The sequence below is a fragment of the Lagenorhynchus albirostris genome, chromosome 2 (genome assembly GCF_949774975.1).
Source record: "Lagenorhynchus albirostris chromosome 2, mLagAlb1.1, whole genome shotgun sequence".
NCBI classification, from domain to species: Eukaryota; Metazoa; Chordata; class Mammalia; order Artiodactyla; family Delphinidae; genus Lagenorhynchus; species Lagenorhynchus albirostris.
Genome location: NC_083096.1, coordinates 147,430,273 through 147,444,292, shown reverse-complemented (window position 1 = coordinate 147,444,292; position 14,020 = coordinate 147,430,273). Strand labels below are relative to the sequence as shown.

Sequence of the window (14,020 nt, the reverse complement as noted above, 5' to 3'; positions counted from 1 at the left end):
GTCATTTCTCCTTCCACTCTCTACACGCATCCTAAGGTTCACCTCTACCAGCTTATTTCAGATTCATCAAAGCTGTTATGCTTCTTCATTTCTGAGCCTTTAACATCCAGTTGACACCATCTGGAGTACCTTGATCCCTGTCTGCCTGCCATTTCATTATTCAGAATTCAGCTCCTCTGCCACCTCTTTGGTAAAGCTCTTCCTGGCAGTTTCCCAGGTAGTTTGTGCTTGCTGCTTCGTTTTATCACAGCATCCTTGCATACCTCAGTATAGAACTTAGCACATTTACTTACACATATTTGTTATGCACTGGACTGTGAGCCCGCCAGGGGCCATGACCTTGCTCTTCATGTTCCCTGTTGGTAGGCCTTAAATGAGTGTATGTTGAGTGAGTAGAATATTGATGTACCCCTTCAGATATCTTCTACTACCATAATTGTGATAGAAATGCTATAGCAGGAGTCCAAAAGCATTCTGAAATTTTGTGGATATTGGAGAAGCTAGATGCTGGGTTAAAGCCAACCCTCAGATAAAGGAATTAGGGGTCCTGACAGCCATTGTTCTTCTTGAGGAACCAGGAAAGTTTGAGCACTGAGGGAACTGGATGTCGGTTTGCTTTAGAGTAGAGGCTCCTCTGGAGTTTGTTGAAGGCATGCATCTGTGCTTACCTCATGGTGACTGATAGTGGTAAGGATTTGGAGATTCGAGATCTGCATCTCCCAGTCACATATTTCCACATTCTACCTAAATTCAGACTTTGGAAGAGGATGGTGAAATGTGCAATTCTTGCTGTCTTTCTGAATGTATTGTTTCCTTTGCTACCTGTGTTTTGGTGTGGCCAGTGGCATTTAGGTTTAAATTAGCTTCAGTTTAAAAAAAAAAAAAGAGTATTGACTCCTACACTAATAATTAATGCTAGCAATCTCTTTATATATCCAAAGCTTTTTGCAGTTGGACTTGAATTATTGCAGAGAATCTGAGTACCTATAGAAGCAGCATACTTCCTACCATAGCAAAATGACCTGGGACGAGGAAAGGGAAGGCAAGATAAGGGTCTCTATTGACTGGAGCAAAGATACTGGTTAATGCTTATTTTTCTCTTTTTGCTGTTTATAACTTCGTGAAAATAATATATGCTTAACTGTAGAAAATTTTAAAACTACAGAAAAAAATTGTGTGTGTATGTGTATAAAATGGGGGATACATAACCATAACTCTACCAGTTTGAGGCAAACATGTTATTTCCTTGAAGTCTTTTTTTTCCTATGCACCCTCCATGCTTATGATTTAAAGAATAATAATAAAACACACCCATATAGCTACCACTCTGCTTAAGAAATTGCATTAATGTAGTGTTGAACTTAAATCTTCCCTTTTTCATTAGGAAATGGATCAGACGATGGCGGCCAATGCTCAGAAGAATAAATTCTTGATTGATGGGTTTCCAAGAAATCAAGACAACCTTCAAGGTTGGAACAAGACCATGGATGGGAAGGCTGATGTATCTTTCGTTTTGTTTTTTGACTGTAACAATGAGGTAATGAAAATCTTTATCTGCCTATATGGGCTTTAAACAGCTGATGGTCAACTATTAGAGAAAAAGAAAGTGATTTGTTTCACTTATATTTACATTTTATATTGACAGTAGTATTTTTTGAATTGGTAAGTTGGATGCACAGAACAGCACTGTCTTAAGCTATTTGGCATCAGCAATATTGTGGGCCTAAAACTTGCTTTATTTTCAAAATAACAAGAATTTGTGTTTTGCGTTAAGAATTGACTCATACCATGTTAGGTAATGAAGCTGCATTGTTACTTCTTGAGTAGGCACTATTATCAGAGAGTATCTTGCCTTAGGATGTCGTTTACTGGAAAAGAAACACACATTTCTGGGAAGTTGGGAAAACTTTCTACTTTAAAGAAACATGTATGATAGCCTGATTTGTCTTCTAAGAGTGAAATGAAAAAAAGCAGGAAAGCAGTCTTTTTCTTTCTGGTACTTCTAATAACATACCCAGACATACTTTTGAATAACTAAATGAATTTCTCGGTATCTTTTTTTTTTCCCGGAATCATTTAATTAAAAGGCCTGACTCTGTATGACAGCTGTAATATAAACTTTATTAAATTAATGCCAACGGCCTGAAAGAATAAGAATCAGCAGTACTGCCTTGAAGGAAGTTGACTATTCTTAGGTTGAATTGCAAATGTGCCTGTGGTGGAGAGACTTGCTGCAGCCTTTGAGTTGTTTTAAAATGTAACTCTCTTTTTCCAACCCCCAAAAATATGTTTTCACTTATTCTTCAGAGTTAATTTTAGAATGTTACCACAGCTTTATAACTAAGGAATGTTTATTCACGATTAACAAGGGATGCTTTATTCAAATGCAAATATGTTAACTCTTAAATATTTGGATATTTATGGAATTATCAAAAAGTAAGCAAAAATGGAACAAAGTTTGACGCATGTAATTCTTACCTAATAAGTTAATAATAGATGGAACCATACACATAGAGATCATCTCTTTATTGCGGTTTGAAAAAAAATACACAGGAAAAACTGAGTCATGAATGAATTCTTATTATGCTCTGTACTTATTTAACCTAGTTTATATAAATTGAACCACATGTTTCAACTTTGCATGTTGATTAATGAATTAAACACATTGGGTTTAATGCAGGGTTTTGTTGGTAATCTCTTCGAACTTTCTTCTCTTTTCAGGTTTAAAAGACTGGCAAATTCATATCTTTTTAAAAATAACTTTTTATATATTTCTCTTTTTAGATCTGTATTGAACGATGTCTTGAGAGGGGAAAGAGTAGTGGTAGAAGTGATGACAACAGAGAGAGCTTGGAAAAGAGGTACTTTGCAGTTTTTACACATTGCCACCACGTCTCAGTTTGGAACTTGAGTAACAGATTAAACACGTGCCCCATTTTGGACCAGAAAAAGAAAATGTCATGCTTAAATATGTAGAATGGCTTGTCTAAAAAGCTGATAAGGGAGGGAGCCAACTGGGTTTTATTCTGTATTGTCCCCCGATCTGTCCTAAACAGGGGAGAGAAGTATGCTTAGAACTTCGCAATATTTGCTTCTGTTGCAGAATTCAAACCTATCTTCAGTCAACAAAGCCAATTATTGACTTATATGAAGAAATGGGGAAAGTCAAGAAAATAGATGCTTCTAAATCTGTTGATGAAGTGAGTATCCCTAGCCTGCCTAATAGTAAAGTAACAGTGTGATTTGGGGCAGGGAGGGGAGGAATATGCAGGAGAAAAAGAAATACCATGACAGATTAGTTTGCTTTTCAAAACACTGGAGACTGAATGAAAAGCTAGGCTTTTTCTTCTTTTTTTAAATTAAAGTATGTATATTTTATCAATTTACAATATTGTGTTAGTTTCAGGTGTACTTCTTTTTGAATAGAGTCTAAAATGGGTTTTACAATTTCAGACTTGTTCTTTGTAAAAAGTGGGTGGTGTATTAATTCCAAACCTCTTTTCTCAAGCACTGGAAAATTGGCATTTTCAGAACTGTGATTTGGACCATGATCATTTTTTAAAAATCTGTAACATGAATAGCAAATCATCTAGCTGAAGAGCCCCCGGTTTCTTTCATCTCTTCCATCACAGAGCATGTAGCTCCAGAGGTACAGGGTTTCCACGACCCAATGCTTGCCTCTTCCTTCATGAATCTTGGGTCTCTGTACTGTGGTTTGTGGACTCTCAGTGCCCAGCCGCTACTAGTGTCTCTTAAATTCACCTCATCTTTCCCTGATTCCCTGAATCATCTTCCCCTGGACCTTTTTTTATCATGTAGTCATTTTTGGTTTTTTATCCACGGTCCCTTCCTGTAGAGGTGAGGTAATACAGAAGACTTAGTGTTTTAGAATCAGAACTAGGAAGATAAGCCACTTCAGTTTACTTTTACTTTTTATAATATTGGTAGCCTATCAAGAAGTTTGTTTTGTCCTAAAAGCACTAGTAAAATTGAAGCAACATGTTCATAATTTTATATTGAAGCAACACGTTCATAATTATTTACGGTATTGTACTACTGTCTAAAGTAAAATAGATGAAACTAAGAAATTATAATGTGTTTTTTTTAATAATCCATTTTGAAAATTCATGTAAAATTGACTTTTAACAGGAACTTAGCCATATGGTGTTTTAACAATATTTGCCTTTTAAATTATTATTATTATCCTTTTCCTTTACAGGTTTTTGATGAAGTTGTGAAGATTTTTGACAAAGAAGGCTAACTCTAAACCTGAAAGCATCCTTGAAATCAGGCTTGAATATTGCTTTGATAGCTGCTATCACAACCCCTTTTTAAGGCAATTTTAATCTTTCATAATTACATCTCAATTAATGGCTGGAAAGTATGTAGTAAGACAAATTAAATTTTTTATCTTCATCTTTTTTTTTTTGGTCACAGGAGTAGACAGTGAATTCGAGTCTAACTTCATCTTAGCTATGGTGCTCACAAAACAAAGAAGGGTGTTAGCTAGTTCTTTGTTTTTATTCAAAAAGAATATCCCTTTTATAGTTTGTGCCTCCTGTGAGCAAAACTTTTTAGTATGTGCGTATATCCCTTAAGTAATTACAACATGTTTGGATTAGGGATTCCCCACGTCTTCTTTCTCTTGCAGGATTTAAATTTCCAACCTGTTAAGTGAATTTATGGACCAAATTCTAAGGAACTTTTTGTGTAGTGAGTTCTTGGACAGTGTGTTTGGTAAACAAAGTCATGAAATGAATTCCTAGAAGTATTTTAGTATTTATCAAATAGCTGACCATTTCCTATAGAAAGGTAAGAAAACTTAAGCTTTGTTTTACTACAGTTTGTACAGAGTTGTTTGCAGGGCATAGTCTTTGCTTCCAGGGGTTGGGATGGGGGCACTGGGGTTTCAGAGCCTGGTGGAATTGTCAGTTTTATTCTGACATAAATCTGAGGGTAAGGGGCAAGGATCACATCTAATGACATGTGTTCCTTTTGCTCTATTATATAATGTTATTAATGATTAAACTGATCTTAACAAAATTCCTAGTAGTGGAACCTTGAAATGCATGTACTTAGTAGATTTATGGTAAAATGATTTGGTTAGCGTTTTAGTAAAACTTCAAAGCTTTTTTTGTTTGTTTTCTAGACTAAGCATAGGGTTAGTACAAAGCAGAAGAAATCTAATGGTTAAATTTCCCATTTGTATTTTATTTTCTTGAATACTTTTTTTCGTAGTTGTTTAAGAAGATTTAAAAATTGCACTTTGGTCAGAAAAATAATAAATTTATCTTACAAATGTTTGATTCCCTTCCTGGCTACTTTTATTCAGTAAATTCTTTTCTTGGCATCATGTTGAAGTATTAAAAGGTACAGAATTCTTAAAAAAGTATAGAGTCCAAAGGAATTTTCTCTTACATTCATTCTTCCTTTAAAAATCTCTGGAAAATTTTTCTCCTTACCTTTTTCTGCCATCACTAATGCAAAGTGGTATCCAAGGTTCTTAATGTGAGATTTATTAAAATTTTTCTCATTTTCAGCACTTACACTGTTTGGTATACAGGGTTAAACTGGGCAAGGAATTTTGATTTTGTATAATTACATTTTATATTTAAATCATTGGGAATAGTGAGGACAATTTATGGATGTTCTTAAATTGTAATAGATTTATTTATTTCTGTGTGTGTTATGAAATTCACTTATTAGTGATGAATTTTCAACATACTTGCCATAGAAAACAAAGTATCCATAAGTACTGTAACATATTAGCCACTAAAATCTGTGTTAAGATTATCTTGGTTTCTTGGAAGAGATTGTAATGAATTCTTATCTAGTGATTTAATCTAGCCAATACTGAGGGATTTTACTGGTAGTGGTAGTTCAATCAAACAGCTGTAGTATGAAGCAAGAGTAAAGACTAAGATTTTGAGAACATTCCTGCTCACATAAGTGAAGAAATCCATTGGATGGGGATCTAAATATTTATATTTATATTGTGAAAGCAAACTTAAGGTTTTTAAGAAGACTGCTGAGACTAGGTGCTTTGCTTCCTTTCATCACATACCTTTCTGTGGCATTTGAGAGCAAAAACCCAGAAACATAGTAATTGCTAAATTACGAGGCTTTCCTTTTTGTTTGCTTTTTAAGTAGAAAAGCATGTTGGCAATATTGAGTTTAGGAGTTGATTGAGTTACATCTGACTTCACTAGTTTTGGTCATTTCATTTATTAAAGATACAGTCATCAGTGAGTTTTTGACTTTAAAGACCCCAATGGAAGGCTTGCTGTTTTTAAAAAATTGACTAACATTATTTTTATTCGATGATGTTGGATGTGTATGCGTTATCAATATTTAGTGAGTAATCCCAATAAATTCTGTGCTGTGGGCTTTGCTGTTTGCTGGTTCAGATTTCTGTTCTCTCAAGCGTACCGAAGATCCAGAAGTATCATATTTAACATGTGGGTCCTCACAGGGCAAAAGCAGAGTTCAGGATCCAAGAGAATTTTCCGCTCTGTGTGTGATGTTGATGCGTCTTGAATTAAGCAGAAAGCATGACTTTATCCTGTTCCTTCAAGAAGTAATCCAGATTGAGGCACAAGTAGCCCAATTCATTACTGGCCTGCAGCATTAATTGCTTGTCTCTTTGAGGGGTAAATTGGCAGCAGGCAATGTGTATCAGGATGCGGGGTTTTTTGTGTCCTTGTAGCTTTGTCCATGTAATTTAAGTGGTTGCCTGACATTCCAGTGGTCCCTGGAGATAATAGTGGTTGACAGTTTTGGCCAGACAAGGTCAGCATCTTTTCCCTGGAGGTTTGGTCCTTCATCTGCAGACATATACTAATTGCACAAGCCACAGTGCTATAAACACATACTCTGCCTTCCAAGAGTTTTCTATCTAAAACTAACACTCTGACGTGGACAGACCTTCAGATGTTTTCTGTTGGCTAACTTCAGTCATTTTTATATAGCTTATTGCAATTCTCCCTAGCCTTCTTGCATACTTCAGCTTAATTAAGTACTCCTTTATTCTAAGCAATTTTTTTTAAATGAAAGGAAGGAAGTTCATATATTGTGTACCAAAGGAAAAGGTAAAAATGGTCCTAATCACTTATCCCTTTATTTCTTCATCTCTGACTTCAGCGTAAGTACTCTCTTGGATTCAAGTCTGCTTTCCTTTGAAGGGGTGTGGTTATTTTGATTGTGATGTTAATTCTGGACTTTAGCTAAATTCTGCAGGTCATCATCTTTCCTGTTCTGGGGAGAGCTGAAGGACTAAGTTGAATTTCTGGCTACCACCCTATGCCCTATGTCAGCCATACCAGCTCCAGGCTATCACCAGGGCTCAGACTCCTGTGGGATCTCTGCCATCCTATTCATTCTTCAAAGAGGCTTTTGTTTCATGACTTTGTCCTTCTAAGACTCAGGCATAAGAGAAGCGGGCTTAATTATTTTGTACTGTTCAGTGAGACAGAGGTAATAAATCAGCATTTCTCTAGGTGGTGAAGTTCTTGCAGCCACAGAAAATTGTTTTTTTTATTTTGTGATACATGTTGAAGTAACTTTATGCAACTTCTTAGCACTGGTCTTTGATGCCCTAACCAACCAGAGGAAAAGCATCTGCAGAGGTGGGTTACTACATCCCAACCCTAATGGTAGATAACCCTAAGAAATATTAAGAGCTGTCTTCCACACAGTGAAATCAAGCAGTTAGGCAGCATACTGCAGAATAGCAGATGTATTCTTGTTTGGTTGAGTAACCACACTTAAAAAGAGAATGTAAAATTTTTAAAAAGCCATGTATGTGAACTTCGGGAACACACATATAGTTCCCTTTAGAAGGCTCCCTGGAAGAAATATACTTTCGGTGGCAGTGTCTATGAAATTAAGGGGAAAAAATTGCTACAGTGGACTCAGGATGGACTTCCAAGAAAACTCCTGAATTGGATAAGTTTCCCTGCTAGTTGGTAAATACTTGCAGCCCTTTGAGGACTGCGGGTGGAACTGGCTGTCTCACAGCCACCTGGCTCCAAGGGCTTCCTGAGCCAGAGGGGAAAGATGTTGAATCGGTCCAGCAGTTAGTACTGAAAAGCACAAAGCTCTTGTACGTGGCTCACCCTAGATTGTTTATTAGTTTTATAAAGAAGCATTTTTATAAGTGGCTCCAAAGCAGCTGCCAGAACTTGGCCAGAGTACCTATGAGCACTGCGAGGCTGCATCAAAGTGGCTTTGTCAAAACGTAAACCTCTGTTTTGTTTTCTTTTTATTCTACTATTTAGTTTTGGCTGCGTCAGGTCTTAGTTGTGGCACGTGGGATCTTTTCTTGCGGCTCATGGGCTCTTCGTTGCAGTGCGCGGGCTTCTCTCTAGATGTGGCATGCGGGTTTTCTCCTAGTTGTGGCGTGCAGGCTCCAGGGCGCGTGGGCTCTGTAGTCTGTGGCACGCAGGCTCTCTAGTTGAGGCGCGCGGGCTCAGTAGTTGTGGCACATGGGCTTAGTTGCCCTGTGGCATGTGGGATCTTAGTTCCCTGACCAGTGATCAAACCCACGTCCCCTGCATTGTAAGGCAGATTCTTTACCACTGGACCACCAGGGAAGTCCCAACCTCTTTTAAGTTATCAGGTAATGTGCGCAAAAGGCACCACTGTCATCCTATCCTCAACTGGGATGGTGGTCAAGATGAACACATTATTTACATTATTTAAGGGGAAAAAATGCTAAAGTTTCATGGCTAACTTTTCGATGGAGTCAATATTCCCACATCAAAATGACCAAGTTAAAACAGTGGCATCAAAACCCCTCTGGTGTTGGAACTTCCCCAGCGGTCCAGCGGTTAAGAATCCGCGCTTCCACTGCAGGGGGTACAAGTTCAATCCCAGGTCTTGGAACTTAAGATTCCACATGCTGCATGGTGGGCCAAAAAGTAAAAACAAAAAAACAAACACCTAGTGTCAAATTCTGTGTCACAATGTCTGTGTCATATCCAATATCAAACGTGACTGAGCAGAGACTGTATCTGTGTTCCTTCCTTTATTTAGGGCCTTTACTTAGGTCTGGATAAGTGCTATTTAGGGAAAGAAGGTAACTGCTGACTTGAGGCTGCTGCTGGTAGTATGTACTAATGGAAGATTCAGAAATTTAAGGGATGGGATGGGATGAGGGTAGGGAGAATAAAATCATTTGTATAGAGAAGCAAGAGCTGGTTGAGCCCAGTTCTGCTTCATACCTAATGGATTTCAGGTGTTAAGGTGATGTGCTTAACACCCTCTATCCTGTGGGTTGAGTAATTTCATGGATATTTCTGAGTTTAGGTTGTGTATTTGACTTAGGAAAGGAGCTATTTAATTTACAGTCATCAGCTAAATCATTGTTTTATATGACAATACACAGATTATGGCCAGTTGCTGAAATAATAGATGCATATAGGAGGCATTAGTACAGTCTATAATCACATTCATGCAAGGATCTGCCATCTTAATTGAGCTAACTGGTCACGTTAGCAAGCCAAATTTCAGAGATGCTACCCCTTGTGACTGAGATCAGAGGGTTAGTTACAGGAGATGACAATAGCACTAAAATGATGACATTACAAAAAAATTGGCCGTTCCTTCAAAATATGTTTGATGCAGGTTTGTGAGGAATACAACAGTATACAACCTTTGGTTTCTTAACTGTATTGTGTTTCTGTAGAGTGCTTTTAATGCTGGCAAACTTTTTTACCTCTGATCTCATTTTGTTTTCCTAGCAAGGCAGGCTGCGATGATTCTCTTACCGACCTGTTTCATGGGTGATTAAACTGAGGTCCAAGGAGCCCAAGTCAGTTGCCCCACAATCTTTACCGCTAGTAGTTGTGCGTCTGGAAGCAGAGCCCAGACCTCTGGGCCTTACCACATCTGCCTCCTGTCTTTCTGGTAGTCCATGCCTACCTGTAATTAAGCCCAGTTTTGAAGTGTGACCTCTAATACCCCACCAGCCTTCCTCTGTCTCTAGCCCATTACCCACATTTATCTTCTCTATTGCACATACGCATAATTTGTGAAGTTTCTTTGTTTACTTCCTGTTGATCTCTGCTAGATTATAAGTGCCAGGAGAGCAAAAATGTCTGTCTTGTTCATCTGTTTCCTATTACCTGCACATAGTAGTCACTCAATAAATATGCATTGTAGGGCTTCCCTGGTGGTGCAGTGGTTGAGAGTCTGCCTGCCGATGCAGGGGACACGGGTTCATGCCCCAGTCCGGGAAGATCCCACGTGCCGCGGAGCGGCTGGGCCCGTGAGCCATGGCCGCTGAGCCTGCGCAGCCAGAGCCTGTGCTCCGCAATGGGAGAGGCCACAACAGTGAGAGGCCCATGTACTGCAAAAAAAAAAAAAAAAAACAACAACAAAAAGAAAACAAATATGCATTGTAGTTCTTGATCAATGGAGTCTTTGGGAAAGAAGTTTCTAAGAGGTCTTAGTTGTATTTTTTTATTCTCTTACTGACTTGGCACAGAGTATATTCTTAATAGGTTTTATTATTAATACATTTTATTGGCTATTGATGTAGCAGGGAAGAGAGACTGAGGAACGTGATGAGAGTCTGTGCCTTCACATAAGAACTCAAATACTGAGAAGTTTCCCTAAGCTTTCTTTCTGCTTCCTGGGTCCCCTCCCCAGTGCCTGGGATAGGTACTCAAAGAAGTTTGCTGATGGGAATGCTGTCGGTGGTCAAGAGGTGCCTGGTTGGCATTGGAGAAGAGGAGAAGTGTATTCCAGGAGAGGGAAACAGCACTAGCAAACCCACCCACATAGAAGCAGAACTAGGCCTAGAACCAGCTCCCATTCCTTAACACCACTATGCTTTTACCTCTGTCGTTACTAACAAGGATTTGGGAAGGCAAAGTAATATCTTGTGATGCTTCGGAACCAGTACTTTTCAATGGATTTCATTCAGTGTGCTGAGCTTTTAGTCAGTGTCTTTTAAGCCATTCTTTAAAAGCCAATGCCTCAGGCTCCACCCCAGAAATTCTGATTTAATTTGAAAGGCTCCCCAGGTGAATCTAAACCAGTGGTTCTCAGACTTTCAAGTGTATGAGAATCATTTGCAGGGCTTCTTAGACCCAGATTGCTGGGCCCACACCCAGAGTTTCTGGTTCAGTAGATCTGGGGTATGGTCCAAGAATTTGCATTTCTTTTAAAATTCCAGGTGATGCTGATATTGATACTTTGAGAACCACTGTACTAAACAGAGTGGCCAGAGGCAGTATTGGAAACTCCCAGCCTTGCATCTTTACGGGCAAGGGACTATGTGTTCTTGGTCTTTGTTTCCACAGTGCCTAGCACAGTGTAGGTACTCAGTGCATGATGAATTGACAAATTGATAACAACCTTAATGGAAGCTCACAGCTCAAGCGGTTGCCTAGCCTGCCATCCCTGAAGCTCATGGGTTGAGGCAGGAGAAGTACTTCGAGAAGATCACAAGTGTTCCCCCACTAAGGAAGTTGTCAAATGGCCACCAGCTTGACATAGGAGAGCTGCCTTCATCTCTCTTAGTAGCTGCCACTGTCTTGAAAGGTAAGGCGAGCCCAGGGGGCCACTGTCACTTTCTCTAGACTTCTGAAGAAAGATGGAGTAGCTGTGTTCAGTGTGGGCTTGAGGGCAGAGCAAGGGCAGCAGAAGCAACATAAGGAAGACCTTTGAAAGTCAGAGCTGACCAACAGTGAATTGATCTGCTTGAGGACTTGATGAGCTCCCGATCACTGGAGGAAGCAGAGCCTAGGACTCTACTCAGCGGGATGCTTTAGTGTCTTCTAGCCCAACGATTCTTTCTTTCACAGACCATCCTGTTCAAGTTGTAGTCTCAGTCTGAAGTCCACCTGGCAGCCCAGCCACATTCTCTGGTCCCTCCTGAAACCCAGGACACAGAACAGCTCTCTGTCCATAGTAGCAGGGAGGAGAGACTGAGGAACGTGATGAGAGTCTGTGCCTTCACGTAACTCAAATACTGAGAAGTTTCCCTAAGCTTTTCTTTCTGCTTCCCAGGTCCTCTCCCCAGTGCCTGGGATAGGTACTCAAAGAAGTTTGCTGATGGTAATGCTGTTGGTGGTCAAGAGGTGCCTGGTTGGCATTGGAGAAGAGGAGAAGTGTATTCCAGGAGAGGGAAACAGCACTAGCAAAAGGATGGCAGTGAGAATGCGTGAGGCATAGGGGAGACCACGTTCCAAACAATGGGAGATGGGAGTATGCAAAATAAGGTGGAGAAATACAATGGACAAGTAAAGACAAGTAAAAGAATGTGGATTTGTCCTGTGTCTGTTTAGCTGGGTCTAGACCAGAACGCTGGGTAACTGCTAGGCTGGATGAGCCAGTGTGACAGAGTCTTCTCAGATTTTGGAAGCTGCACTTTGCCTCCTCTCACCCCTCCTCTTTATTCTTCTCTTTCTCCTCCTCACTGTAAGCTGTCCCTTGAGTTCTATTCTGAACTCTTAATGGTTTTTCCATCTCACTAGGGACAGTGTGCAAACCCTCCTTGGCTTGGCCTGGTTGGGGCTGGGCCCGGGGCCGGCTCAGGAGAGCCGGGGAGAGGAGGCGGCTCCCAGCAATAAGCAACCCACAGAATTGTGTCTGTTATTTATGAAAAAGTTTCTGGGTTTTCGGCTAATTGCAAAAATACATAATGGATGCTTTTCGCATCTGCTAGTTATTCTGGAACAGGCCTGCATCCAAGAGCAAACTTTAAACAAACAATAAGATTATGGAGCTTAACTATTTCAATGTGTGACAGAAAAGAAAGCCAAGGCCCCAAAAGTTGCATTAATACACATGCACTCAGACACAAGCAAAGGAACGACAGATACACATACATACAAATATACAGATTCACATCCTGGTACCAGTGCACACAAATGCGTGCTTGGGTACTAGCACCTAGTACATACGTGGACGTACAACTCGAACACATGTGCCCAGTCACAGGCACCAGTGCACATACTCACACACGAAGACAAATGCACATGCATGCACTCATGTACATGTATACCCCCTACACAGTTGGGCAGCACAAGCGCACAGACACAAAAGCACACAGACACACAACCCCAGACACCAGTGCAACAAGCGGTCCTCCTAGGTGGGTGAGTGGGTCTTCCCAGTCCAGAGGTAAGTAAAGTACTCAGCTGGGCACTGGCTGTGCCTGGGTGGTATCGGGTGTAGTTATTCGGTGTGGCCACCAAGGGGCACCCAGGATCCATACTGCATCCACTTTTTTGCTGGTTCTGTCAGCCCGTCAGTTGTTTTTGTACCCACAAGCTTGCGTCTTCCTGTTCCGGATCCCTGAACAGAGCTGAGAGGCTCCTTGCTCCCAGCTCCAACCTTCTAGGACCCACCGTATTCGTTCTCACCTTGTCCCTGTCTCAAACCACTGAAACAAGCACAGGTCTCCATCCCTCCTCCCTCCCAGCTGAACATATACTTCAGAGCCCCCTGCTCAGTCCTCAGACTGCTCTTTGGAGAAGTGGATCTGTCAGGTCTTGATCATAATGTAGCCTCCACCAAAGCTTCTCTCCCAGGAGCAGCTGTGAAAATCCCACCTATTTTTCAAAGTCTGCTTCAGCATCTCCCTGTGCAGGACTGCCACAGTTAACAATGTGTGTTAAAATAATTGAATAGATGAGTTAATGTCCAGCTCAACACCTGACTCTGCCTCGTCCACTGACCCCAGCCGGAGAGGTCTCTCACCCTCTAGTACCTGCCTCCCGGCTTCTTATGTGCTTTTATGAAACAGATCCAAGCTTTAATACACAGCAAAGCAGAAGTCAACCCCTTTCAGCATCCCTGACAGGTAGCTACCCTAGTAACAGAGAAATCACCCCTTCCTGAACAGCCCTCCTCACTGGGTCTAGAAAGTTCCTCTGTGTTCCTTCTCCATAAACATTCTCAGAGCTCCTTCATGACAGGGGCTGTGGCAGGCTCCGAACAGACAAGATCTCTGCCCTTCAACAGATTAGTCTAGTGAGGGCGTTTAACCAGTACAGCATGAAGCATGCAA

General features: G+C 40.5%; 1 protein-coding gene across 2 annotated transcripts in view; it reads left to right on the top strand.

The window, feature by feature from the left end:
- CMPK1 (cytidine/uridine monophosphate kinase 1) overlaps window positions 1–5,303 on the top strand; it is a 33,368-nt gene extending 28,065 nt beyond the window's left edge. Inside the window, exons 3-6 of one of the 2 annotated variants that reach the window (XM_060142610.1) lie at window positions 1,385–1,537; window positions 2,785–2,861; window positions 3,104–3,200; window positions 4,220–5,303. In XM_060142610.1, the coding sequence (XP_059998593.1) occupies window positions 1,385–1,537; window positions 2,785–2,861; window positions 3,104–3,200; window positions 4,220–4,261 (369 nt within the window). In that variant the 3' untranslated portion in view covers window positions 4,262–5,303. Of the gene's footprint in view, window positions 1–1,384; window positions 1,538–2,784; window positions 2,862–3,056; window positions 3,201–4,219 lie in introns of those variants that run through there. The other variant, XM_060142611.1, reaches the window with a different exon arrangement.
- The last annotated feature ends 8,717 nt before the right edge of the window (window positions 5,304–14,020 follow it).